This window comes from Hypomesus transpacificus, unplaced genomic scaffold (genome assembly GCF_021917145.1).
Source record: "Hypomesus transpacificus isolate Combined female unplaced genomic scaffold, fHypTra1 scaffold_84, whole genome shotgun sequence".
NCBI lineage: Eukaryota > Metazoa > Chordata > Actinopteri > Osmeriformes > Osmeridae > Hypomesus > Hypomesus transpacificus.
Genome location: NW_025814038.1, coordinates 509,865 through 532,404, shown reverse-complemented (window position 1 = coordinate 532,404; position 22,540 = coordinate 509,865). Strand labels below are relative to the sequence as shown.

Sequence of the window (22,540 nt, the reverse complement as noted above, 5' to 3'; positions counted from 1 at the left end):
GGAGGCGATAGATAATCAGATCAACTTTTTGCAGACAACTTTGCTCCACAAAAAACGGACATGTGAAAACTGCAGTTCAGAGTTCATATATTAGGACAAAGCTTGCAGTCTTACATCAGCAACTGCAACATCAAGTTTAAAAATGAATACTAGTAGTAGTGGACATCGTTCCGGAAAAACATTCCTTTTTACATCGGAGTCCGTTGGGGAAGGACATGCGGGTACCGTTGGAGCGTGGATTTATTTCTATAACAATGATGCGTTTCGAATAAGTTGTCATAGCCGTTTCAGACTCTGGTTAACCGAACAATATGCTTACTAGTGAAGTTTTTGATACCAGCGAAGATGTTGTAAACATGTTTCTATTGCTGTTTTTGCATCTCAGATAAGATGTGCGACCAAATTAGTGACGCTGTTCTTGACGCATATCTCACCCAAGACCCTGACTCCAGAGTGGCATGCGGTAAGTGTAGGCCTAGTGTGTCCTATTTTAACCAGGTTAGGGTTATTCATTTGATAGCTCAAGATAAAAGTTAAGATTCTTCATGAGTGCAACATGCCACCTTATGTGCAAACTCAAAAACAGGTAGCCTACTACCATGTCCATCTAGATAGGAAACTGCTGGTACCTAGTTGACACTGTTATCGTGTCTTGTTACGGCCTTTTCTGTTATTATTTTGGTTTCAGAATGTGTGGCCAAGACGGGAATGATCTTGCTGTGTGGAGAAGTTACCTCCAAGGGTAAAGTGGATATACAGACCGTGGTCAGAAACACGGTGAAGAAAATCGGCTACGACGATTCTTCCAAAGGTAAATATGGATGTATTTACATCCTTGTCACATTGCCTACTTTTTGGGTGATAGCTTTAGTTCAGTGAGAAAGCATTTCTCTGCAGATAAATTAGCTTTAGTTGGGCAACCAGTTCGATTCTCTCCTGTACTCGGCTTTGGTTAAAAGCGCATTCTATGAGCACACGGTGCTCTTAATTTGACAACAAGGAGTTGGCTGAAGCAGAATCGACTTAGTACCATGTCATTGGGGTTTCACTGAGCTGCTTAATCCTGCAGGTTTTGATTATAAGACATGCAACGTGCTGGTGGCGCTGGAACCGCAGTGTGCGGAGATTGCAGACTGTGTGTTCGAGGGACGGGACCAGGAGGACATTGGTGCTGGCGATCAGGTAGGCCTGAAGCTATTGAGCCCTACTTGGACCATGCCCTTTGGTTTTGCAATACTTACGGGGTTAATAGATGGCCTACCCACTAAAGGGGGACTTCCTGTTTGGTAGTAGTGACATGCGTAGGCAGTCGCAACGCAATAAATACGTTTGAGTGTGAAACCTAGATTTACAAAGAAAAATGCCAAATATGACCAAATCTAAATGTGCAAAGCTAGTATAAGAATATCCTAATATTCACATAGCTATAATCTGGCTTTCTGCACTCTATACATTATTATCTATAATTTATTATCCCAGTGTGGTGTAAACTTAATGGCAATATTTTAATCACTGAATACCTAAGGTCAAAGTTAGGACATGTACGACTGTTCATATTTGTGTGCTAGTCAATCTCTTTGTTCAGACGATCTGAATTGGTTGAACTCCTGTATAAATACATTCCACCCGCGCCAGCGAAAAGCTTGTTTTAAGATGGCGTAGCTAGTGGGTAAAAATCAGAATGACCAACGAGCAGCGCAACTACACCCAAGGGTTTAGCAGGCCCGGTTGTCTAACGCCGGTTGTCTTGCCAGGGCCTGATGTTTGGCTACGCCACGGATGAGACAGAAGAATGCATGCCCTTGACCATCCTCTTGGCTCACAAGCTCAACTTCAGGATAAAGGAGCTGTCTAGAAATGGAGAATGTCCATGGATACGCCCCGACTCAAAAACACAGGTAAAGGGAGGGGGGGGTGGGGTGGAGGGACCTTTTGGAAGGTCATGCGCACGTTGTTCTGAATGGCAGCGACTTCTATAAATGGACAATTCGATACAGTGCTTATACTGCTCGCTCTTAGATCCTAATTCCTTCTCTCCAGGTCACCGTGGAATACAGGGACAACCATGGAGCCATGGAGCCGCTGCGCGTCCACACTGTGGTTATCTCAGTCCAGCACAGCTCTGACATTACCCTGGAGGAGATCCGCCGGAGCCTGAGGGAGAAGGTCATCGCCGTGGTCATCCCTGCCAAGTATCTGGACGACAGGACCATCTACCACCTTTTACCCAGTGGGATGTTCCTCTATGGCGGGCCACAGGTGAGTTTGAAACAGGCATGCAATGCTATCCTGGAACGAAATAAGGGGGCACCCCAGTATTTAAATGGGTAAAAGTGTGTACCATTAAGGCTTATGGCTTAGAATCCAACTGAAGCCATTTCCTGCTTGCCTCCCGTCATTTTGATACCAGCCAATAATCGTGTGTTTGTGGTGTGTGGGGCGTGTGGTGTGTGGGGCGTGTGGGGCGTGTGGGGCGTGTGGTGTGTGGTGTGTGGGGCGTGTGGGGCGTGTGGTGTGTGGGGCGTGTGGTGTGTGGGGCGTGTGGTGTGTGTGTGGGGTGTGGTGTGTGGGGCGTGTGGTGTGTGGGGCGTGTGGTGTGTGGGGCGTGTGGTGTGTGTGTGGGGTGTGTTTGTTTTCCCCTCTGCGGATAGTCTGATGCAGGACTCACGGGCCGCAAGATAATAGTGGACACCTACGGAGGTTGGGGCGGCCACGGAGGCGGGGCCTTCTCAGGGAAGGACTACTCTAAAGTGGACCGCTCCGGGGCCTACGCTGCACGCTGGGTGGCCAAGTCTCTGGTGAAGGCCAAGCTCTGCAGGAGAGCCCTGGTTCAGGTGAGCAGCTGTAATAAAGTGGGTCTGTTCTCTAAAACACACAGGTGTGTGCGTGCGTGTGTGCTTGCTGTTGTGGTTCACGTTATGCGTTTAACTTGTTTCTTCCACCGTGGCCCTGATAACGTGTTTGCTCATCCCATAAGAGGTCAACTGATGCTATGGACATTGTCCCTCTCGGCTTGCCCAGGTCTCCTATGCCATTGCTGTGAGCCACCCCCTGTCCATCTCTGTGTTTCACTACGGTACATCGACCAGGGACGAAGACGAGCTCCTGCAGATAGTCCAGAAGAACTTTGACCTGAGGCCTGGGGTCATTGTGAAGTAAGTACTGGGTACCCATTGGGTGGGTGTCAAATGGCTGAGCAGTTAGGGAATCGGGCTACCAATCAGAAGGTTGCCGGTTCGATCCTCGGCTGTGCAAAATGACGTTGTGTCATAGGCACTTCACCCTACTTGCCTCGACGGGAATGTCCCTGTACTTACTGTAAATCGCTCTGGATAAGAGTCTGCTAAATAAAAAAATAATAAAAGAAGACATACAGTAATTCAGACAAAGAAATTACCTCAGGAGCTCAGTTATAGTCCATCTGCATATTCATTTATGGGAGGAGGCAAGGCGGGGTCAGTGGCTCGTTCAATCTCACGTTGATTGTGATTTATAAAGGAAAGGTGCGCAGGACCTGGCGTACGACCGGTTTTATACATGTGAATATTTCTGTGCATAGGTACTTTTCGAGTTTTGGCCGTACGCCATCTTGTGGTATGAAAGCTACGCAATCCTTTATACAAGAGGCCCCAGGTCATGAGTTCCTTGCATCGAGGCAGCTGTATGACTTATGAGTAGGCTGGAGAGCCAGTCTGATGTGTGTGTGTGTGTGTGGTTTTGTCCTCAGGGAGTTGGGTCTGAAGAGGCCTATCTACCAGTCCACAGCTTGCTATGGGCACTTTGGCAGAGAGGAGTTTCCATGGGAACAGGCCAAGCCCCTGGCGTTTTGAGACGAGTTGAACCTTTCCGATTTTTATACTCCACAATCAATGACAGGGTATCGTAGTGTGTTTATTTAGCAGATGCTTTTATCCCAAAGCAATGTGCAGGGTGGATTTGAACCTGTGACCTCTTGATCTGTAGTCAAACTCTCTAGCCACTGAGCCATAGATCATGGGATTAAATGATTCACTTACTTAGCTCCCTGGTCTTGGAATTCTCTCCTAAAAATTTGTAAACTAGATCTAGTTACATAGGTGAAATAGAGACAGTTGATCGATTTATGTCATAGAATAATGTAATTGTCTTTTAGGACGGGTGTTTTAATAATTATATTTTGTGTTTCTTTATGTTCTATAAGTTTTTTTTAATCTTTAGTCTCGTTCATGTTTGTTAATGTAGGTAATTGTACTGATCAATTGTTTCCCATACTGTGGTTGAACAGGTTTCTTTTCTAAATTAGATTTTATCTCAATGAGAACAACCTGTAAAAAAAAACTTCTAAATAAAATGCTTAGAATAATAAGATAGATTTTCAAACTTGAAATCACACTACATTTCCTTTAACAATGTCTGAGCAAGTGGGGGCAGAACCTGTAATATACGCATGTAATCATGTAGGGAATAATTTTACAGCTATGTCGTGATGTCTCTTCTAATCAAACTTTGTGTCCATGTGCTGTACATTGTTCTTTTCACCGAAATTCCATTAAAAAAAATATATCAATGTCTTGGTGTTGTTGTTTAATCTTGCGATTTTAGGCAAGACAAACTGTCATGAATGAATCATGGTTTAGTTGTTGCAAGTAGATCAGGTTTTACATCCGGGCCTGGATTATTAGCAGAAATCTGGGTTATTGTCGCAAATACGTATGTATTTAAACCAGGGGTGTCGAGCTCCGGTCCTCGAGGGCCGCTGTCCTGCATGTTTTAGATGTTTCCCTGATCCAGCTCACCTGATTCGAATGAATGGTCGTTATAACAACCCTTTTAATTGAATCAGGTGTGTTGGAGCAGGGAAACATCTAAAACATGCAGGACAGCGGCCCTCGAGGACCGGAGTTCGACACCCCTGATTTAAACTATATGATGTCACAAACTAAATTGGATATTTGGTTTGAAGTACTAAAGTATCCCCATGAAGTCATCATGCATGTGGTAGGCTATTACCGCTAGGGGGCGGTATAAACCCATGCATGTTGCAAGGGGAGGACTATTTAAGAATTAAGTTACCTTTAGTCAAGTTATAGGCATACGTTGCTTTTCCATTATCAATCATTATACAAATATCTAGGAATTGTTAATAAGAAGTTAATAGTTTTTTCAATGTTGAACTACACCTTTCAACAACTTCACAGTAGTTTAAGTTACACCAATTGTTATTGGTCTGACCGTGTGCTGTTTTCTTACGCTGATCCTGATTGGTTGAAAACTCTGAACAAAACGGACGTCTTTCGTTAGAGTGGTTCACTCATTTTAAGGGAACAAGGACCACGAACTTGCCTTAAGTTAAAGATTTGTGTTTTAACAGGTGCTGATGTCATCTCCGTACAATTTAGTTGTAATCTATCAGCAGAGGAGCTGAGTCTGAAACGATAGTGGAGGAACCATGAGCAGATTTTTGTTTAGCATTCGCTCATCTTTTCACGCATATTTTGGGTCAGAAAGCTAAAGTTGAATCGTTTAAAAAGTGAAAGTCAACATGTTGGGTGATGACAGGGCAGTCTACGCTGCGAAGAAAAGAAAGAAACCGGCCCAGAAAATGTAAGACGTTTTTTATTGTGTAAAAATGCAATCGAGTGGTTAAAAGTTCATTATTATGTGAAATGGTCGTGGGTGGGACACTAATCATCCACAAACAACACTCCACGAGACTAATGTAAATTACCAAACTATTTTTTACATGAACCCAGTTAAAATCACAGTTGGGAGGGTGGGCGTGAAGGGGATAGACTACATAGGAACCCTGACGGGAAGGAAGCTGAGAGCGAGCTTTAGAGTCTACGACAGCTCAATTTGTTCATGGCATGGTTTGAACGTTGTCCAGATGTAAATGAGTATTAGCCCATAGTAACATCTGAATCACGTACGTAAACTCTTTACTTAGGTCTACCTTCCAACTATCTCCCAATCGTGTCTGCCTCGCATTCTTTCTTCCATCCTTCCACCCTCCTTCAGATCAGTGTGTTTTGACAGGCAGCGATGGTAGATGTTGCTTGTCTAGGCTTGTCCCGGAAGAATCATCACGCAGCTATTTGTTGTAATGACAATAGGTGTGTTCGACTTCATGCGTCGCCTTCAGCCGTCTGCAGGCCGGCTGACTTGATGCAGCCAATGCCATTCTCAGCTCCGCCGGCGCTGCATGAACTTTAACACACCTATTGGCTGGCGCACTCGAGGCAGACCTATATAAATAGCCACGTGACATCTAAAGATGATGTCATTCTATTTACAAAGTTGTTGTACAACAACCCAACTTTATTTGTGTACAAACCTACACAAATATGATTCCTTAAATAACGTCTGTATAGTTCCAGTGTTGCCCATTTCTAATTCCAATATCTCCGTTTTCGTTGTGGCAACAAAATAACATTTGTACTGATTTGTGAATGCTTTTTGTTTTGGCAACACTATAGTTCCAAAGGAGGCTGAATGTCTAGTGTTCGTTCCCTCCACCATAGCTAGATTACTGGAGAGCAGTCGGCTTCACATCCCTCAGAGGACTTCTAGATGTCTTGCTGCCTGCAGGCCTCTGGGACTACTGGGTCTGACTCAGTCTGACTCAGCGTCAGCCGTTGAGCTCAGTCACAGTTCTAGCTAATTGTCGAGGATTAGTAACTGACGATTTCCCCTAAATGTAATGGCTCCCACAATGACACGCAATGTTGTGTATTTGACACATCTGACTGAAACATCAGACAGCTGGTATGAGCTTTGTTAAAATGTAAAAAAAACTAAGAGAAACCTGTTGTCAGTGTGGTCCTTGGGTCAAATATCGTTAAGAATTGCGTCAACTGTCAGTTTCTCAGGGGGGGAAAAATACTTCTCAGGAGAAAAATCATAGCAGAACGGCTAGGCTACTCACGCTGTCCCTGTGCCCCAGGGTGAAGCCGTCGGTCGTGGAGAGTCCCGCGAAGACAAACCCGTCCAAGCGTCACCGCGACCGTCTCAACGGGGAGCTGGAGCGCCTGACTAGCCTCCTGCCCTTCTCCCAGGAGGTCAAAGGTCGTCTGGACAAACTCTCCATCCTCAGGCTCAGTGTGGGATATCTGAAGGTCAAGAGATACTTTAATGGTGAGTGACACCACACACACACGCTCGCACACACCCGTGTGTACACACTCACGGTTGGAAGGCAGGGCTGTTAACCTGCTAGTTTCTTGGTTGGATTAGCCGTTTATGTTTGATGTGTGTGTAAAGTGCAGGCGAGCAGTCAGTGTTTGTATGTGCATGTCAGTCAGAGTATCTAACACTGTCAACGACGGATGGCACCTATAAACCGATACAGAACGGATCGCTCTCCTGCCTGTGTCTCTGGCCTGACCCAGGCATGAGGTGAGTGCTTGACTGCTGGCTGCCTGGGAGGAAGGGGGACAGGATGGGCACAGATAACGAGATAGCACAGATAACGAGTTCATGTGTTTTTTTGTGTGGGGAGCTCTGAAGCATGGTGGCACGAAATGAGGGCTTATGATAAGGGCGCCCGACAAACTTCATAGTCACACAGCCTGCCCGCAGTTGTAGGTCGGTGCAGACTAGTCAGGTGATCTTTGTCCAATCAAAACACTTTACCTCGAAACGACGTGTGTCTGGTGGCACCCAGTCAGGGTGAGGTGCCCGTGAAAGGAATCCCATTGTGAGAAACTGTAACGGAGGAGGAGGATGTGATGTCACACCCAGTGATGTGACACCCCGTGAGAAAAAGCTCTGAATCCTTAGGAGGGGGGGATGCCCTCCTCCAGAGAGACCACGGTGTTGTGCAATCACGTATCAGGTCGGTCCCTGAGTGAAGCTGAGATCAAGATGAAGGGGAACAAGACAGACCGTCAAACACAGACCTGGTGTTGTCACAACACCTACCTTAACCTGAACCCTGGTCTCTCTGGAGGAAGGGAGTCCTCTGAATTGCTCCTCCCAAGGTGTCTTTCCAGTTTTTTGTTTTGTGCACGTTTTACTGTGAGCTTCCCTTTGATTCGCAGGAGACGTTTCAGGATCAGTTATCTGCTTTGTGATGCTGTGTCGGCAGGGTTCCTAAAGTAAAAAAAAAAAGTTTTGAAAGGTTTGAAAAATTGTTACGAAAGGTTTGAAAAATATCGAGCCCTGTACTGAACGGATAGTTCAGGATATTAGGTGAAACTTTCCTCCTCGAGGACCATCGGTAACTATGGATAAACCCTCCAGCCGTAGCAACAGCTAACGTATTTTAATTACAGCACAGAGATATGAGCACTGGAAAACAGAAAGTGTCTAGGCTGTGGAGGTCGGGTTTGGGTTGTCGCTGTACACTAGCTGTCCTTTAAGGCCTGGTCTGGAGGGCCAATTAGAGCGTATGTTTGTGTTCTGGTGCAGCTGGCTGTTTGCTGTTTCCTGTGTGTGTTGATAAGTATAGCAGAGCAAATCAGGTCAGCGCTTTTGTCCTTCTCAAGGCCACGGTAGTCTCTCTGGGGTCCCCTCACTGAGGGTGTGTGTGTGAGAGAGTGCCTGTTTGTGTGTGTGTGTCCCATGAGTATCAAGGGGCCCGCAGTGACCTTTGACCTCGAGGTGTGTGTTTGTGAGTCACCAATGTGTCTTTCATCTGTTCAATCCCAACTGCATACTGTATCAGAATGCCAGAAAAAAGAAAGTTCAAAAAAAGCTGACAGTTAAACGTCTCACTGTTACCTTTGTTTTGAATACGCAAACCAATATGACGCCTAATCACAGGACACAAAACTCTGGCAGATCTGACTCTCTGAGTCGGTCATGGGCTGTTAGGCTGGATCAAGAAAGGACTGATGCTATCTCTGCTGTATAGGAAATGCTTACATATGGAGTGAGATATATTGTCCTGGATTTGCAACAAGTGTGTTTAGAGTACCAGCAAAAACCTTTTTATTTTAGAGGGGCACATGTTGGAAAATCAGGACATTAAGAATTTTGGGGTGTTTTCGCATTTTAAAATGGGTAGCTAAGAGATGTGGTAGGAAGAGAGGGAAGCTCGCTAGCGTGCCTAGAAGCCATCGCTGTTGGAAGGAAAGGAGGCATTGTTGTGTTGGTAAAACGCCAGAGAACAGAGATTAGATTCCAAACAACTAGCCAAAGCCTAAAATAGAAACAAGGGGGAAATAATATACCTGTAATATGTTGCTTTGAACCCTGAGCTAAGCTGTGACTTGCAAAGTGCCCTCCTAAAATTGTGTTGATTCAGCTGAATTCAAATGGGGTGCAAGTAAACAGTACAAGCTATTTAGATTATGTTGAAAGGGATTTGGGTCAAATACACACGTTCATATACACACACACACACAACTCTCACCTGGCTGTGTGCTTTTTTGTTTGTTCCACATACAGTGGCAGGTGCGTCTTGCGAAAGTCAATGAAACTCTGTTCCAGAAATAACCCAGTGAAATCTGAGCAGGGCCATGTGACAGTCAGAGATTAACAGGGAGGAAGACAGACAGGCAGGTGAGGACAGACAGACAGGCAGGTGAGGACAGACAGGCAGGCAGGTGAGGACAGACAGACAGGCAGGTGAGGACAGACAGGCAGGCAGGTGAGGACAGGCAGGCAGGCAGGTGAGGACAGACAGACAGGCAGGTGAGGACAGACAGACAGGCAGGTGAGGACAGGCAGACAGGCAGGTGAGGACAGACAGGCAGGCAGGTGAGGACAGACAGACAGGCAGGTGAGGACAGGCAGACAGGCAGGTGAGGACAGACAGGCAGGCAGGTGAGGACAGACAGACAGGCAGGCAGGTGAGGACAGACAGACAGGCAGGTGAGAGGTGCCTGCTGTGTCTCTCAAACAGACCACAGAGCTCCACCAAAACAACAGCAAAAAAACATGTTCTCAGAGATCATGTTTCTGAGGCTTGGCCTGAGCTTAGCCTAGCCAATGGCTCTGAGAAAATGTTTAACTTCATTTTTGTCGTTTCAGATATGAAACTCGGTTCGTGCCTCTTATCTGTATCCAAGCAGTAAAATGAGAGGTTTTTAACCTTGGCTGCTGTTAAAGAACAAATGCTGTTTTCAAAAATACTTTTTGAGCATTTTGAGGCTGACGTTTTGGATTAATGGTGACCAGTCTCATGTTCCTGTCGTGATGATAATCACCCCCTGTCTGGAAGAGCAGAGCTGTGGTGTGTGCTGTGTAGTTAGCATCGCAGATAATAACAGAGATCGAGAGAAAGATCTGGAACATTCCATCAGCCTGGCTCACATGCCCACAACCCAGACTGGCACTAGGGATTTGGTCGTTTTTGGTCCCCTTTTACAGGCCTGGATGGTTAAATTAGTCTCTTGGCCCGCTGCTGTCTACCTACCCACAAGGTTCACCTCACTATCTTAACAGTCTTTACATTTGTAATTGGTTTAGCAGGTGATTGTTATCTAAAGCGATATACCAATACTGCATGTGAAATCATGTTCCCCTCTCCCTGGTTCCAGCGACCTTACAGAAGAGTGCTTGGACGGCCCCCTCTCTCTCCAGCATCGATGGAGTCAGCTTCTCAGAGAGTGACCTTTTGCTCCAGGTATACCACGCACGTGTGTGTTTGTGTGTATCTGAGGCCCCCCAGCCGGTGTAAAGGGGATGTGTTTGTGTGTGTGTTTGTGTGTGTGTGTCGCTCTTACATCCTGTGTTTTGTTCTGTGTCTCCAGGCTCTAAACGGGTTTGTCTTGGTAGTAACAACCGATGGCGGGATCTTTTACACATCTTCCACCATCCAGGATTACCTGGGCTTCCATCAGGTAAACACTCAGGATCTGCACAACACACTCAGCCAAGACTAACTTAACCTCGGCCTGCTACATGCATTTCTCCATCCTTCATATGCTTGGTATTTAGTCATCGCTCAGTCATTTGGCGAGAACATTTATACGTGTCTTTGAAATGTCAGTTATCATACACCTGTCTGTTATTCACCACCCCTCTCCTTCCCTCTGTTCTCCTTCATCCCTCTATCCTCTCCTGTTCTCCTTCATCTCTCTATCCTCTCCTGTTCTCCTTCATCTCTCTATCCTCTCCTGTTCTCCTTCATCTCTCTATCCTCTCCTGTTCTCCTTCATCTCTCTATCCTCTCCTGTTCTCCTTCATCTCTCTATCCTCTCCTGTTCTCCTTCATCTCTCTATCCTATCCTGTTCTCCTTCCTATCTCTATCCTCTCCTGTTCTCCTTCATCCCTCTATCCTCTCCGGTCTCCAGTCTGATGTCGCCCACCAGAGTGTGTATGACCTCATCCATGTGGACGACCGGGACATGTTCAGATGCCAGCTCCATTTCTTCTTCAACCCCAACCAGGCCTTCCCAGCAGGGGGTGGGAAGCACTTCCTGCTAGACACATGACACTAGACACATGACACTAGACACATGACACTAGACACATTACTGTACACACATTACTGTAGAGACATTACTGTACACACATTACTATACACACATGACACTAGACACTAGACACATTACTGTAGTCACATTACTGTAGACACATTACTGTAGACTCATGACTCTAGACACTAGACACATTACTGTAGACACATGACACTAGACACATTACTGTAGTCACATTACTGTAGACACATTACTGTAGACACATGACTGTAGACACATTACTGTAGACACATTACACAAGACACATGACACATTACACAAGACACACAATCAGAGTGATAAGTGATGCAGTGGTGAGAAGGAATCAGGGTCTTTGTCTGGGATGGTGCCTTGTACTGAAAAAATCGACTTGAAGTTCAAAACATAGTTATTGGTATTTCCAGACTTCCGAAAAACAGTGCAGCATTGTTAGACTCGTACGTTCGTCTGTAAACAGACGCGTCCGTGACTGGGGCCTCTTCTGTCTCCTCCAGCCGGCCGTCCGGACGCCAGCGGGAGCTTCCTGCCGCGACACATCCCTCCGGAGAACTCCTCCTTCCTGGAGCGCACCTTCTGCTGCCGCTTCCGCTGTCTCCACGACAACTCGTCAGGGTTCCTGGTGAGGAGGAACACACAGCCTAAAGCTCCCTGTGAGCTGCCCAGGCGGTGGTGATCAAGATTGAAACACCTGTTTAGTGTGTGTGTCGGTGGGTTAACCTGTGTGTGTGTGTGTGTGTGTTCTTTTCCCTCCAGCCTCTGAACTTCGAGGGGCGTTTGAAGTATGTGGATGTTGGGGGTCAGATGAGGGATGGTGGGACCGCCAGCCAGCCCCAGTTGGCCCTCTTTGCCATCGCCACCCCCCTGTTGCCCCCCTCGGTCATGGAGATCCGCACCAAGACCATAGTCTTCCAGACCAAACACAAGATGGACTTTGCCCCCACGAGCATAGACACCAGGTACCAACCAAAGACAGGTGTCTCTTTTTTTAAACCTGACACAATACAGGCTCTGTGTCTTGGCGGTACGTTTTCTCAGGATCACCGTGTGTGTTTGTGTGTTCCCCTACAGAGGGAGGGTGGTCCTGGGTTATTCGGAAGTCGAGCTGGTGACTAGAGGCTCTGGTTATGAGTTCATCCACGCTGCCGATATGATGTACTGTGCCGACATCCACCTCAAGAGTCAGTATCTCAGCTCTTCTACTCATTCATCTGCTCAACCCCTGAACTCCTCCACTTCCAAGTCCTGAAAAAAAATAATGTTTTCCCCATTTTGAGAAGCGATCCTGACTCCTTTCTCCTTCCAATGTCCTGCTCTCTCCTCTCTGCCCAGTGATCAAGACGGGAGAGAGCGGCCTGACGGTCTTCAGGCTGCTGTCCAAGCCCGGCGTGTGGATCTGGGTCCAGGCCCACGCCAGGGTGGTCTTCAAAGACGGTAAACCGGACTTCATCGTGGTCCGAGAGAAAGTCCTCACGTGAGTCTGTGCCTCGTCGCTACGGGTTCCTCGCGTCTCCGCGTCGTGCGAGGTGCTCACCTTCTCGTGTTTTTTACCCCAGGAACGAGGAGGGGGAAGAACACCTTCGTCGGAGGAGGCTGCAGCAGCCCTTTAACTTCGCCACGGGAGAGGCGCTCCTGTACGAGTCCTGTTCCTCCCTGGAGACCCCCTCCCTCCCCGCTCCCTCCGGCTCCAGCCCTCCAGCCCCCACACAAGCCCCCGGGGAGACGTCCCATGACCCTGGCTCTCTGCTCGGTTCCCTCCTGAAACAGGACCGTTCTGTTTACACCCAGTCGCAGGAGTCCCGGCCGTCGGACCCGGACCCAGCCTGGGATCCACACCTCTCCCTGGAGCGAGCCTTCACGGACAGCTATGCCCTCCTCAGTGTACCTGGGGAGCTCCAGGACCCCCAGAGGGCAAGGCCCGGGGGCCTCGCAGCCCTGGCCATGTTGGACTCCCTGGGGGAGATCCTGGGGGAGATGGGGGACGGAGGGAGGCTGGAGGGCCTGGATGTGCAGGAGACTGAGCTGAGGGACTGGGAGAGCGCCCTCCTCAGGATAAAGGTGGAAAAGGAGGAGTTTTCCAGAGAGCGGAGCGACATGCTAGCCAACGATGTTTTCTCCTATGTGGAGGAAGCTCTTAGGAAAGAGAATAACAATCGTGACTGTTCGCGCTGTTTAGAACAGAGGGGTGTTGAGCCAATCAGTGCTTTCTGCGCACTCCTCCCCTCCAATCAGAGCTTTGTGGGTGGGTCATTATTCCACTCCCAGAGTTCTGTGTTACCTGGCAACCAGGGCATCAATGGGCCTACTGAGGTGTGCTATGAGAGTGAGGAACGTGTCATCACTGGCATGAACACTAATCACAGCAGCTTTGGAGAGCAGGGCTTTCTGGGAAATGTAGTTCCTAGTCAACTAAAAAGACAGCACAGTGCTGTTCACTCTCTTTAAGGATACACTGCCAAAGGCAGGTCCCCAAGTAGCATTGGATATGCCCACGGCAACCAGGTTCCATGACAACCATCCAACACTATCCCGTAATAGCAGTCAGTCGCTGTCTGAATCTGTGGGCCAGTCATAGATTGATAAGCTTGAAAATAATGTATTTTACTTCACTTAAGTCAGAAAATTCATTGTTTTTACTAGAAACGAGCCCAACTCGATTTAAAATCTAAAAACAAGGTTTTAACTCTCGGTAAGATGGCCACGTTGTGCAGTGTGCTCTGAATAAAGAGATGGACTGGATGAGCTTCTCTTCACTCACCTGCTGACAGCCACCTCAGCCAGAGGGTGGGGCATGAGCCATCCCTCAAAGACACTGGCTGGACTGGGGACTAACAAAGTTTGTGACTAAGAAGTGTCGGTTATTTTGTTGATCCAGGAGTTTTACTAATTGATTCAATCCTCAGCCATGGCTGATCTAAAGGTCAACTGAAAAAAAAAGTACTTTATACTATGATGTGAATTATATTAGACGTAGATGGCTAAGATATGACCATGTATTAAATTATTTTAAACTAAGTAGCCATTTAAATCATCGAATATATGTTCATCACAAGAAAGTCGAAAGCTTGGTTCTTTTACTTGTTATGGAGCAGCTTGGTACATTTTGTGACCATCTGACGGTAACTTACTAACAAGCTTTTCTCTATGTACCAAAATGTCACCAGTATAATTTATATTGACGTGTTGATTAGCTTCACTGCTCCTTATATCTCAGGGACCTGTCACTGGTGGGGCCCCCTGCTGGCAGCAGCGTGGACTGCGGTTAGCGTGTCAGTCATGTTTGTGTTTGCCTTCCCTTTTCTTCACCCTCATCAGTCGCTCCCCTGAGACGGTGTGTTCCCACAATGCATCACGTCAACACCAGCATCCCACATCACTCCTCGCTCCCCCTCTCTCCCTCCCCCTCTGTCTCTCTCTCCTCCTCTCTCCCGCTCTGTTTCTCTCTCCTTCTCTCTCCCTCTCTCTGTCTGTCTCCCTCTCTCTGTCTCTCTCTCCTTCTATCCCTCTCTCTCTCCTCCCTCCTTCTATCCCTCTCTCTCTCCTCCCTCTCTCTGTTTTCTCAGTCTATGTCCTTAAAAGCATAGCCATCCTTCTCTCATTGGTTGCTGTAATGTAAACATGGCCGTTGTCGGAGCACACTGAGGTGAGTACAAGCAGAACTCAACTAAATCATCCAGATCATCTCAACTGGAAACAGGTTGATCAAACTGGAACAGAAACTACCTGTGCCTCGTCTGAAGGTAGAGAGAATATCAGGGGCAGTTCTTAGTTCAGAGAGTTGTCTACCCTGTTGCAGAAGGGTTATCGCTGTCGCCATGGAGAGCCCTTATCCAATAAAGTATCTTTGGGAGCCGCCGTTGCTATGGGAATTATCGGATCCTAGTGCGGAATGGGGAGAGGTTTGTTATTGTTTTTTGATGGAAAGTGTTTAAGTGCAGGCCTGTGCAAAAGTCTTCAGCAGGAATTTAAAAAGTCAAATGCTTTTAGAAATAATCAAATGAAAAGACGAAACCAAAGTTTTTTTAAAGTTGCACTTTTATACAACTGCACAAATACAGAAGACAAAATGTTTTATAGTTAAGGCAATATTCGTATAAACTATATTTGGCGCCTAAGACTTCAGCACAGTACATTCTCACCAGTCTGCAACCCTTTAGTTCACTCATCCTCCAGTGCTTGTTTCCCCCCCAAAACAATCTCCACTTAGGAAGCCGAGTAAAGGAACATTACCTTAATGCAACTCTAAACCATTATTCAGCCAGAGGTAGACAACACTGAAGGAACTGATAGTCTCTGACTGTGTGAATCCTGCAGTGAAACCTAAGCTGTCCCTGTTTGCCAGCCTGAAAGAAGGATTAAAGGGAAGGGAAGGAATATAGAGAAATACAATATCACTATCCACTGGACTAGTGTAATGTTCTCACGCAAGGAGTCTGACACCCTCTCTGAGAGGGGGGGAGGAGAGAGGGAGATAGAGGGGGGAGGAGGAAGAAAGGGAGATGGAGAGAGAAAGTGGCCTCTTCAAACTAGTCGCTGTGGCATTTTCTGGAGGGAAGGAGGTTATGAAAGCTGGGCTCGGGGAGTGAAACTCTAGTTATGGTCTCTTTCTGTAGTCTGGGCCATGAGAAAATATGATCTTAACCTGACTTAAGTCAAAGTGTAGATACATCTTCGTATGTGTGGTCTGTGAAAAGCTGTAAACTTCTTATTGGAATATCTGAGATCCAAGTTTCTGGATCTCTCATGGTGTTTGCTGCCCCCTGGTGTAAGTCATGAGTACTGCAGCTAGGCTATGTCTCCACCTTGTGGTGCAACACTAAAGGTCTACTGCAGGTCAGAAACAGTTGAGTTGTATTGTATATGGTTTGTATCGTGTATGGGTGACTATCAATAATCCTTGTTTTTTGATAGTGTATATAGTGCATATATTATCAACTTTTTTTGAATTAGTCTTTAGGATACTCCTTTCAATCTGAAATACTCCACCAATTGGTATTTAGGAATGTTTGGTATTTTGACACAACAGATGGCTCCCTGTCACCACGTTCCACTTAAACTCGGACTCTGAAAGCAGATATCCCACAGAGATGGCCTCCAGACTGCTGGCGAGCCAGCTACAGCTCATTCCCCCTGGGTAGAAGGAAGGGAAAGCAGCTTTCGACATCGTTTCCAAGCCGGGGAGGACAAATATCTCAACCCTGCAGTGAATCCAGAAACCAAAATGTAATTCTGGTTTTGAGGTCTTTTGGTTTGAATAAGATTGTTGGTATGTCTGATTGTGCCTTGAGGGGGGACAAGTCACACACACACACTAACCCTAACCCTTGAAGGGGACGACCACGCTAATGTACAAGTAGAAGGAGCTGTTTGGCATCCTGCAAGTAGGCTAGAACACACACACATACACACACACACACTGGGCTCATGCACTGGGGATGTCTGTATTGCCCTGTGAGAGTTGTGTTCTCTGGGGGGTCACCTTGAATCTCTGAGGCGGGACCCCACGAGCCCTCTCTCCTCTGGGGAGGTGCCCCCCCTCCCCTCTCCTCTGGGGAGGTGCCCCCCCCTCTCCTCCAGCTCTCCCCCTGGTGCACACTCCTCCATTGCCCGTTCCCCTCCTCTGTTACCTCTGCCGCGAGGACACCCTGGGAATACCAACTGGGAATCCATCTGTCCATCCGTCCTACTACCCATCTATCCATTATCCACTCATCCATCCATTCATCCATCCATCTATCCATTCATCCATCCCTCCGTCTGTATCTGTCTTTCAGTCTGTCGGTCTGTTGATGTACGTGTATCTAAGTTACTGTAACTGTAATGAATGTGCAGGTTCATAGTATATGTTATTAGAATAATGCAATCGCCACAGCAGGAATGTGCCCAAGATCTGTGAATTATTTTAATTTAGTCTCAAAAAGCAAATTGATTGACATATGTATAATTGCCTCGAAGGGGACCTTTAATTGTCTGCTTTCATCATAATCTCTGAAATGATTTTTTTTGTTCAATCAGTCCCACTTATCAAGAACCACATATTCATTTTTCCAAGAATTTTTGGAGAGACATTGTCAAAGAAATAATTCACCAATTTTCAATCAGCGATTCGTCAGTGTTTAATGGTAATTGAATTTTGATTTAGGGCAATTATTCCTCATTTAAGGTTATTTGCCTTCATTTGAAATTTTAATGGGTTCTTTTGGATGAGTGAAGAGAGTGTTTTAGTCACAGAGGACACTCTACCCTCCAGGCACATCCGTTCATATTACCCAGGGTTCTGTGCACCGAGGACACGGTGTAAATTAAAAAAAGTCTGTGTCTCTTTCGGCTTCGCTATTGTATGTTGAGACGGAATAGTGACGTGTGAGGGAGATGATAATGAAACGGCACTTGGGCACAGCCAGTCTCCTATCCAGTGTAAAGTAGTCTGGACACGCTGTATAAGTGAGGTGACAATATTACAATGAATCAATTGTAAAGATGGAAAAAAAACGACAACTAAAAACTCCCACTGGCTATTTAGGGACAATTGTTTTGCGAACTGTGCCTTTAAATATCCTAATCATCCACAATCATTTGCATAGTTAACGTGCCAGACAACATGCTCACTAATACAGGTTCCTGTCCACAGTCCTATATTTACATTTAGATTTAGTCATTTAGCAGACGCTCTTATCCAGAGCGACTTACAGTAACTACAGGGACATTCCCCCCCGAGGCAAGTAGGGTGAAGTGCCTTGCCCAAGGACACAACGTCATTTTGGCTCGAACTGGCGTGTTCAGATTACCAGCCTGATTCCCTCACCGTTCAGCCACCTGACTCCCTATATGAATTTCTATTTGTTCTAATCTAGTGTGCAGGTGCGCAGCAAGGAGTGTTCATAGTTACCTTAAAGCACCTAAACGTTGGAATTTGTCATGCTTTATTAGACAGATTGTTTACGTGAAGTGAACCAGGAAAGAGAGAGAGGACAATTAACAGCAAAGGGCCGAGGGCGGATTCCAAACAGAAACCTCCACTGTTCAGGTATTCTCACCACCACTTAATCGGTGATGGTGGCGCTACGTGTCGCAGGAGAAACGCCCCTGTTTGATCCTCTCATGCAATCTCTACCAGGAGACACACCTCACAGTGGTAGACAGGATCCCTCTTCTCTATTCAGACTCTCAGGTTTGGGCAGGGATGGGAGAGCCTGGGTTTGGAAGCCGGAGATAAGCGTGCATGAATCTGGTAATATGGATGGGGGGGGGGTTAGGGTTGAAGGGGGGGGGGGGGGGGGGGGGGGGGGGGGGGCAGACTGAGCCCCTGGATTCATGATTCAGTGCACAGTGTCAAACGTCACAGGCCTGATTGTTTTGACACCCCGTTAAGAAATTCAAGAGGACTATGGCCGGCTCATGAAATTTGCAGACCCTGATTGAATTTATGATATTTTCATAAAGGCCATCAACTGTGTCTCCTCGTAGGGGGGGGGGGGGGGGGGAACTGACAAAGAGACAGGTTTGGGGGAGAGGGGGAGAATGGTAGGGGGTCCTTCTCTGTTTCTTTCTCTTTCTTTCTTCCCTCCATCACAGACGGTGTGCTAATGCCCGCTCTAATTCTCTCTCTCTCTCTCCCTCTCTCTCTCTCTCTCTCCCTCTCTCTCTCTCTCTCTCCCTCTCTCTCTCTCTCTCCCTCTCTCCATCTCTCTCTCTCTCTCTCTCTTTCTCCCCCTCTCTCTCTCTCTCTCTCTCTCCCTTCCTTTCTTTTGCTCGGTCTGTGAAGCAGCTTTGAGAGTGACGAGCCGAGCTGGAAGAGACAGAGGAACTGTCCATCCGTCCATCTATCTGTCCATTTGCCTGCCTGTCTGCCTGCCTGCCTGTCTGCCTGCCTGTCACACCTGCCACATTCTGTATGCAGATCGTCTTGCCTCACTGGATTCATCAGAAGAATCTGAAATGTGATGTCTGTTTTGTATCACTCACATTTTCCTGACAGTATTCTTTCTGCAGTGAAGCACACTTTCTGACCTTAATATTCACAGTCCGTCCTCTCCACAGCCTCTTTGTGTTAATGGCTCCTCTTTGTGTTAATAATAAATAGCTGCTGATAAAATAATCAATTTATAATGTCCCTTTCAGACCTGCTTCTTTCTTTGTACAGATTCGTTTGTCAGGGCAATGCCACCCCAAACACTCTTGACTTAATTATTAAACTGTCTGAAAAATTCATACCCCACTTTTAGGATGCAAAAGCCGTCATTCGTTCAATGAAATTTAGGAAGGATGCAAAGAAATGAAATATTCAGCTTACATATTTTCTTTTTACATGTTATTTATATGTTTTTTTTTGTTGCTTCATTACAAAAGGAAAAACAGATGCATGTGGAAAAGGGCGCATCTTAAACCGAATAATTCCTCCAGCGATAAAATACAGCCACTGTCAATGATTTACACCAAAGGTTCCCTGGGACTTTACACATTTATGTTTAATCACATTCTGGGAATTTGAATACAATCATCTGGCTGTCATTTGTTCCCCTGCCCCTGGCTAGGCAATTAAATAGGGAGAAAAAAATTTTTTCACAGAAAAGAAAAAAAGAGAGAGAACGTTTCAAACATCCGAACAGTGAGAATTATGTGTCGAGTCTGTTTGGGAACCCAGCCTGGTGCGGAGTGACGTTCCTGCTTCCAGGCTTCTAGCTGCTTCTCTGAGAGGTCGAACAGCGAGCTGATTCTCTGTGGCATTATATCACACGTTCCCATACCATTTAGATTGGTTCCCATCAATGTTTAAGAGTCACTTAAAACATGCTTCTTTGCTCATCTGTAATTTAAGAATTCTCCCGCGCCCCTACTCTATCCCCCCTATCATTCCACCCAACACAAATGCTTTTTGTTTGCAGGCTGTCGTTGTGTTGTATTATTCAGATGGGGAACAAACAGAGAGGCCTCTCTCTCATCTTCTCCTCTTCCTGGTTCATCTTCACACAGCGGATCCTTAGGCCTGCTGCTCCAAACACCACCAAGGATTGCTTTCACCACTCCACACCGACTGGAAAACGCCTGCACATACACACACACACGCACACGTGAGTACACACACACGCAAACACACACACACACACACACGATCTGTGGTTAAGGAAGGAGTCCTTTTGTCCCAAGGAGTTCCTGGGAAAGCATAGCCTTGTAATGAACCGCAATACTGCATTTGGATTGGGTTGGAAAAGCTTAGCCCCCAATGCTACTACTGTAGCTGATTCTCTTCCTGCTCCTCTTTAAGAGTAGAATGATTAAAAAAAAAACGCACCGAATCGTCTACACAGTAGACACCTGTCTCCTGCAGGTAATGAGGAGTATGTCGTTCTAACCAGACGCGACGTGTGGAGGGAAGGGGGGGCGCCCCGGAAGTAACCATGGCAACCTTCTTTTTCGATCACCCAAGAAATTGTCAGGAGGAACTGCGAGAGAAACACAATGGGGGAGAGAGGGAGAGACGATGAGAACCGATCCTCCCCGTCTGGACGCTCGTACAGCAGAACCCCCTCTTTATTGTTGTTTGATCTGGACGTGTTTGCGTTAGTCGAGACATCCACTTCCAGGAGGGGGTGGAGGATAGAGGAGGGGGTGTAGTGAGGGGAGAGGTGGAGGATAGAGGAGGGGGTGTAATGAGGGGAGAGGTGGAGGATAGAGGAGGGAGATGGAGGGAGTGTGAGGGGAAAGATGGAGGAGTGGACATAAAGTAAGGGTGTTGGGTCGGAGGGAGAGGGAGCGGGGTGAGGGGTGAGGGGGGGAGGGGGAAGACAATATGTTTAAAACATAAACCGCATGCAGAATTGATGATGATGCGTTGCTGCGGTGACAGACTATGGCTTATGATGCCCTACACACACACACACACAAACACACACCCAAACACACACACACCCAAACACACACACACACACGCATGGGTTGGCAGTTGAGGCCCTGGAGCCTTGCTCTCGGGCTCCTCATCTGAGAGGGCAAATTTACTCCTCTGATTTATGGAAATGCAGATATGGCTTTTATTATTCCCCCTGTCAGTACACTCAAAAACACACACAAAAAATACACAAACACACGCGCACACACACACGAACATACAAGTAGAGTTTGCAGACAGAAAGCAGACACAGGTCCGCCCCTCCTCCAGCCGTGGAGGCAAAGCTCTTATCGAGGAAAAGGAAGGACAAAAAAAGTTCGAACACAAGTCAGGTCTGCATACCTGTGTGTGTGTGTGTGTGTGTGTGTGTGTGTGTGTGTGTGTGTAAGCATATGTGTGTGTGTGTGTGTGTGTGTGTGTGTGTGTGTAAGCATATGTGTGTGTGTGTGTGTGTGTAAGCATATGTGTGTGTGTGTGTGTGTGTGTAAGCATATGTGTGTGTGTGTGTGTGTGTGTGTGTGAGCATGTGTGTGTGTGTGTGTGTGTGTGTGTGTGTGTGTGTGTGTGTGTGTGTGTGTGTGTGTGTAAGCATATGTGTGTGTGTGTGTGTGTGTGTGTGTAAGCATATGTGTGTGTGTGTGTGTGAGCATGTGTGTGTGTGTGTGTGTGTGTGTGTTTCAGGAATGCTGACAATCGATTGATATCGTTGAACTTGGCCAATTTTTACGTTTCACATTTTATTGTCCTTTTTATTTGCACAAAAAGACACACTCATTAAAAGACGTTCATATCATCAGTTGGTTTTTTATAGAGTTATCATAGAATATATAGCAGTGATATTTTTTATTTATCATACGATTTGATTTCCATTTATGGAAACAGAAACATAACTAATCTACACACACTAGGAGTACCATCTGACCCTCCACTTTCTACACAGAAAACGTTGACGCCGATTTCCACAGCTTCACTGTATGTGTGTGTGGCTGCTTAGTTTTGCTTAAATGAACGTGTTTGCATTTCAGCAAGAACAGGATATGTGCATGTGTGTGTGTTTCATGCATGACCGGCTGGGCGTTTTTTGGCAGCGACGTGTCGGAAAATGCAAATGCAGGGATGCGTCAAGCAGGACCACGGCAGAGGAGCATGTCCAGCCGAGCTGGGAGGTCTGCGGTGTTGAAGGAGGAGATACAAGGTGGGAGGAATGCTAACGTGATGATGCCCTCTTTGGACTGCTCCTTCAGACGACGGGAAGCCGCCCCAGATCCTGAG

General features: G+C 46.7%; 2 protein-coding genes and 1 long non-coding RNA gene across 5 annotated transcripts; all 3 read left to right on the top strand.

Annotated features, from left to right (window-relative positions):
* The first annotated feature begins 17 nt into the window (after window positions 1-17).
* On the top strand, window positions 18-4,546 carry mat2al (methionine adenosyltransferase II, alpha-like). 2 transcript variants are annotated; one of them, XM_047017839.1, is made up of 9 exons: window positions 18-221; window positions 386-463; window positions 689-811; window positions 1,070-1,182; window positions 1,755-1,898; window positions 2,041-2,259; window positions 2,652-2,834; window positions 3,022-3,155; window positions 3,728-4,546. In XM_047017839.1, the coding sequence occupies exons 1-9, from the start codon at window positions 143-145 to the stop codon at window positions 3,828-3,830; spliced, it is 1,176 nt and encodes a 391-aa protein (XP_046873795.1). In that variant the 5' UTR covers window positions 18-142; the 3' UTR covers window positions 3,831-4,546. The 2 variants fall into 2 exon arrangements, with proteins under 2 accessions (XP_046873795.1, XP_046873796.1); XM_047017840.1 differs by lacking the exon at window positions 3,728-4,546 and having other exon boundaries at window positions 3,022-3,159.
* A 744-nt stretch (window positions 4,547-5,290) lies between these two features.
* LOC124466141 (aryl hydrocarbon receptor-like) lies at window positions 5,291-14,395 on the top strand. 2 transcript variants are annotated; one of them, XM_047017838.1, is made up of 11 exons: window positions 5,291-5,583; window positions 6,923-7,113; window positions 10,464-10,549; window positions 10,677-10,766; window positions 11,221-11,332; window positions 11,880-12,004; window positions 12,139-12,341; window positions 12,454-12,563; window positions 12,715-12,856; window positions 12,939-13,537; window positions 13,943-14,395. In XM_047017838.1, the coding sequence occupies exons 1-11, from the start codon at window positions 5,522-5,524 to the stop codon at window positions 13,960-13,962; spliced, it is 1,740 nt and encodes a 579-aa protein (XP_046873794.1). In that variant the 5' UTR covers window positions 5,291-5,521; the 3' UTR covers window positions 13,963-14,395. The 2 variants fall into 2 exon arrangements, with proteins under 2 accessions (XP_046873794.1, XP_046873793.1); XM_047017837.1 differs by having other exon boundaries at window positions 12,939-14,395.
* Window positions 14,396-14,875: 480 nt separating this feature from the next.
* Window positions 14,876-22,534, top strand: LOC124466143. Its single transcript, XR_006955894.1, has 3 exons — window positions 14,876-16,605; window positions 20,356-20,453; window positions 22,357-22,534. It is a non-coding gene; the product is annotated as an uncharacterized LOC124466143 (long non-coding RNA).
* The last annotated feature ends 6 nt before the right edge of the window (window positions 22,535-22,540 follow it).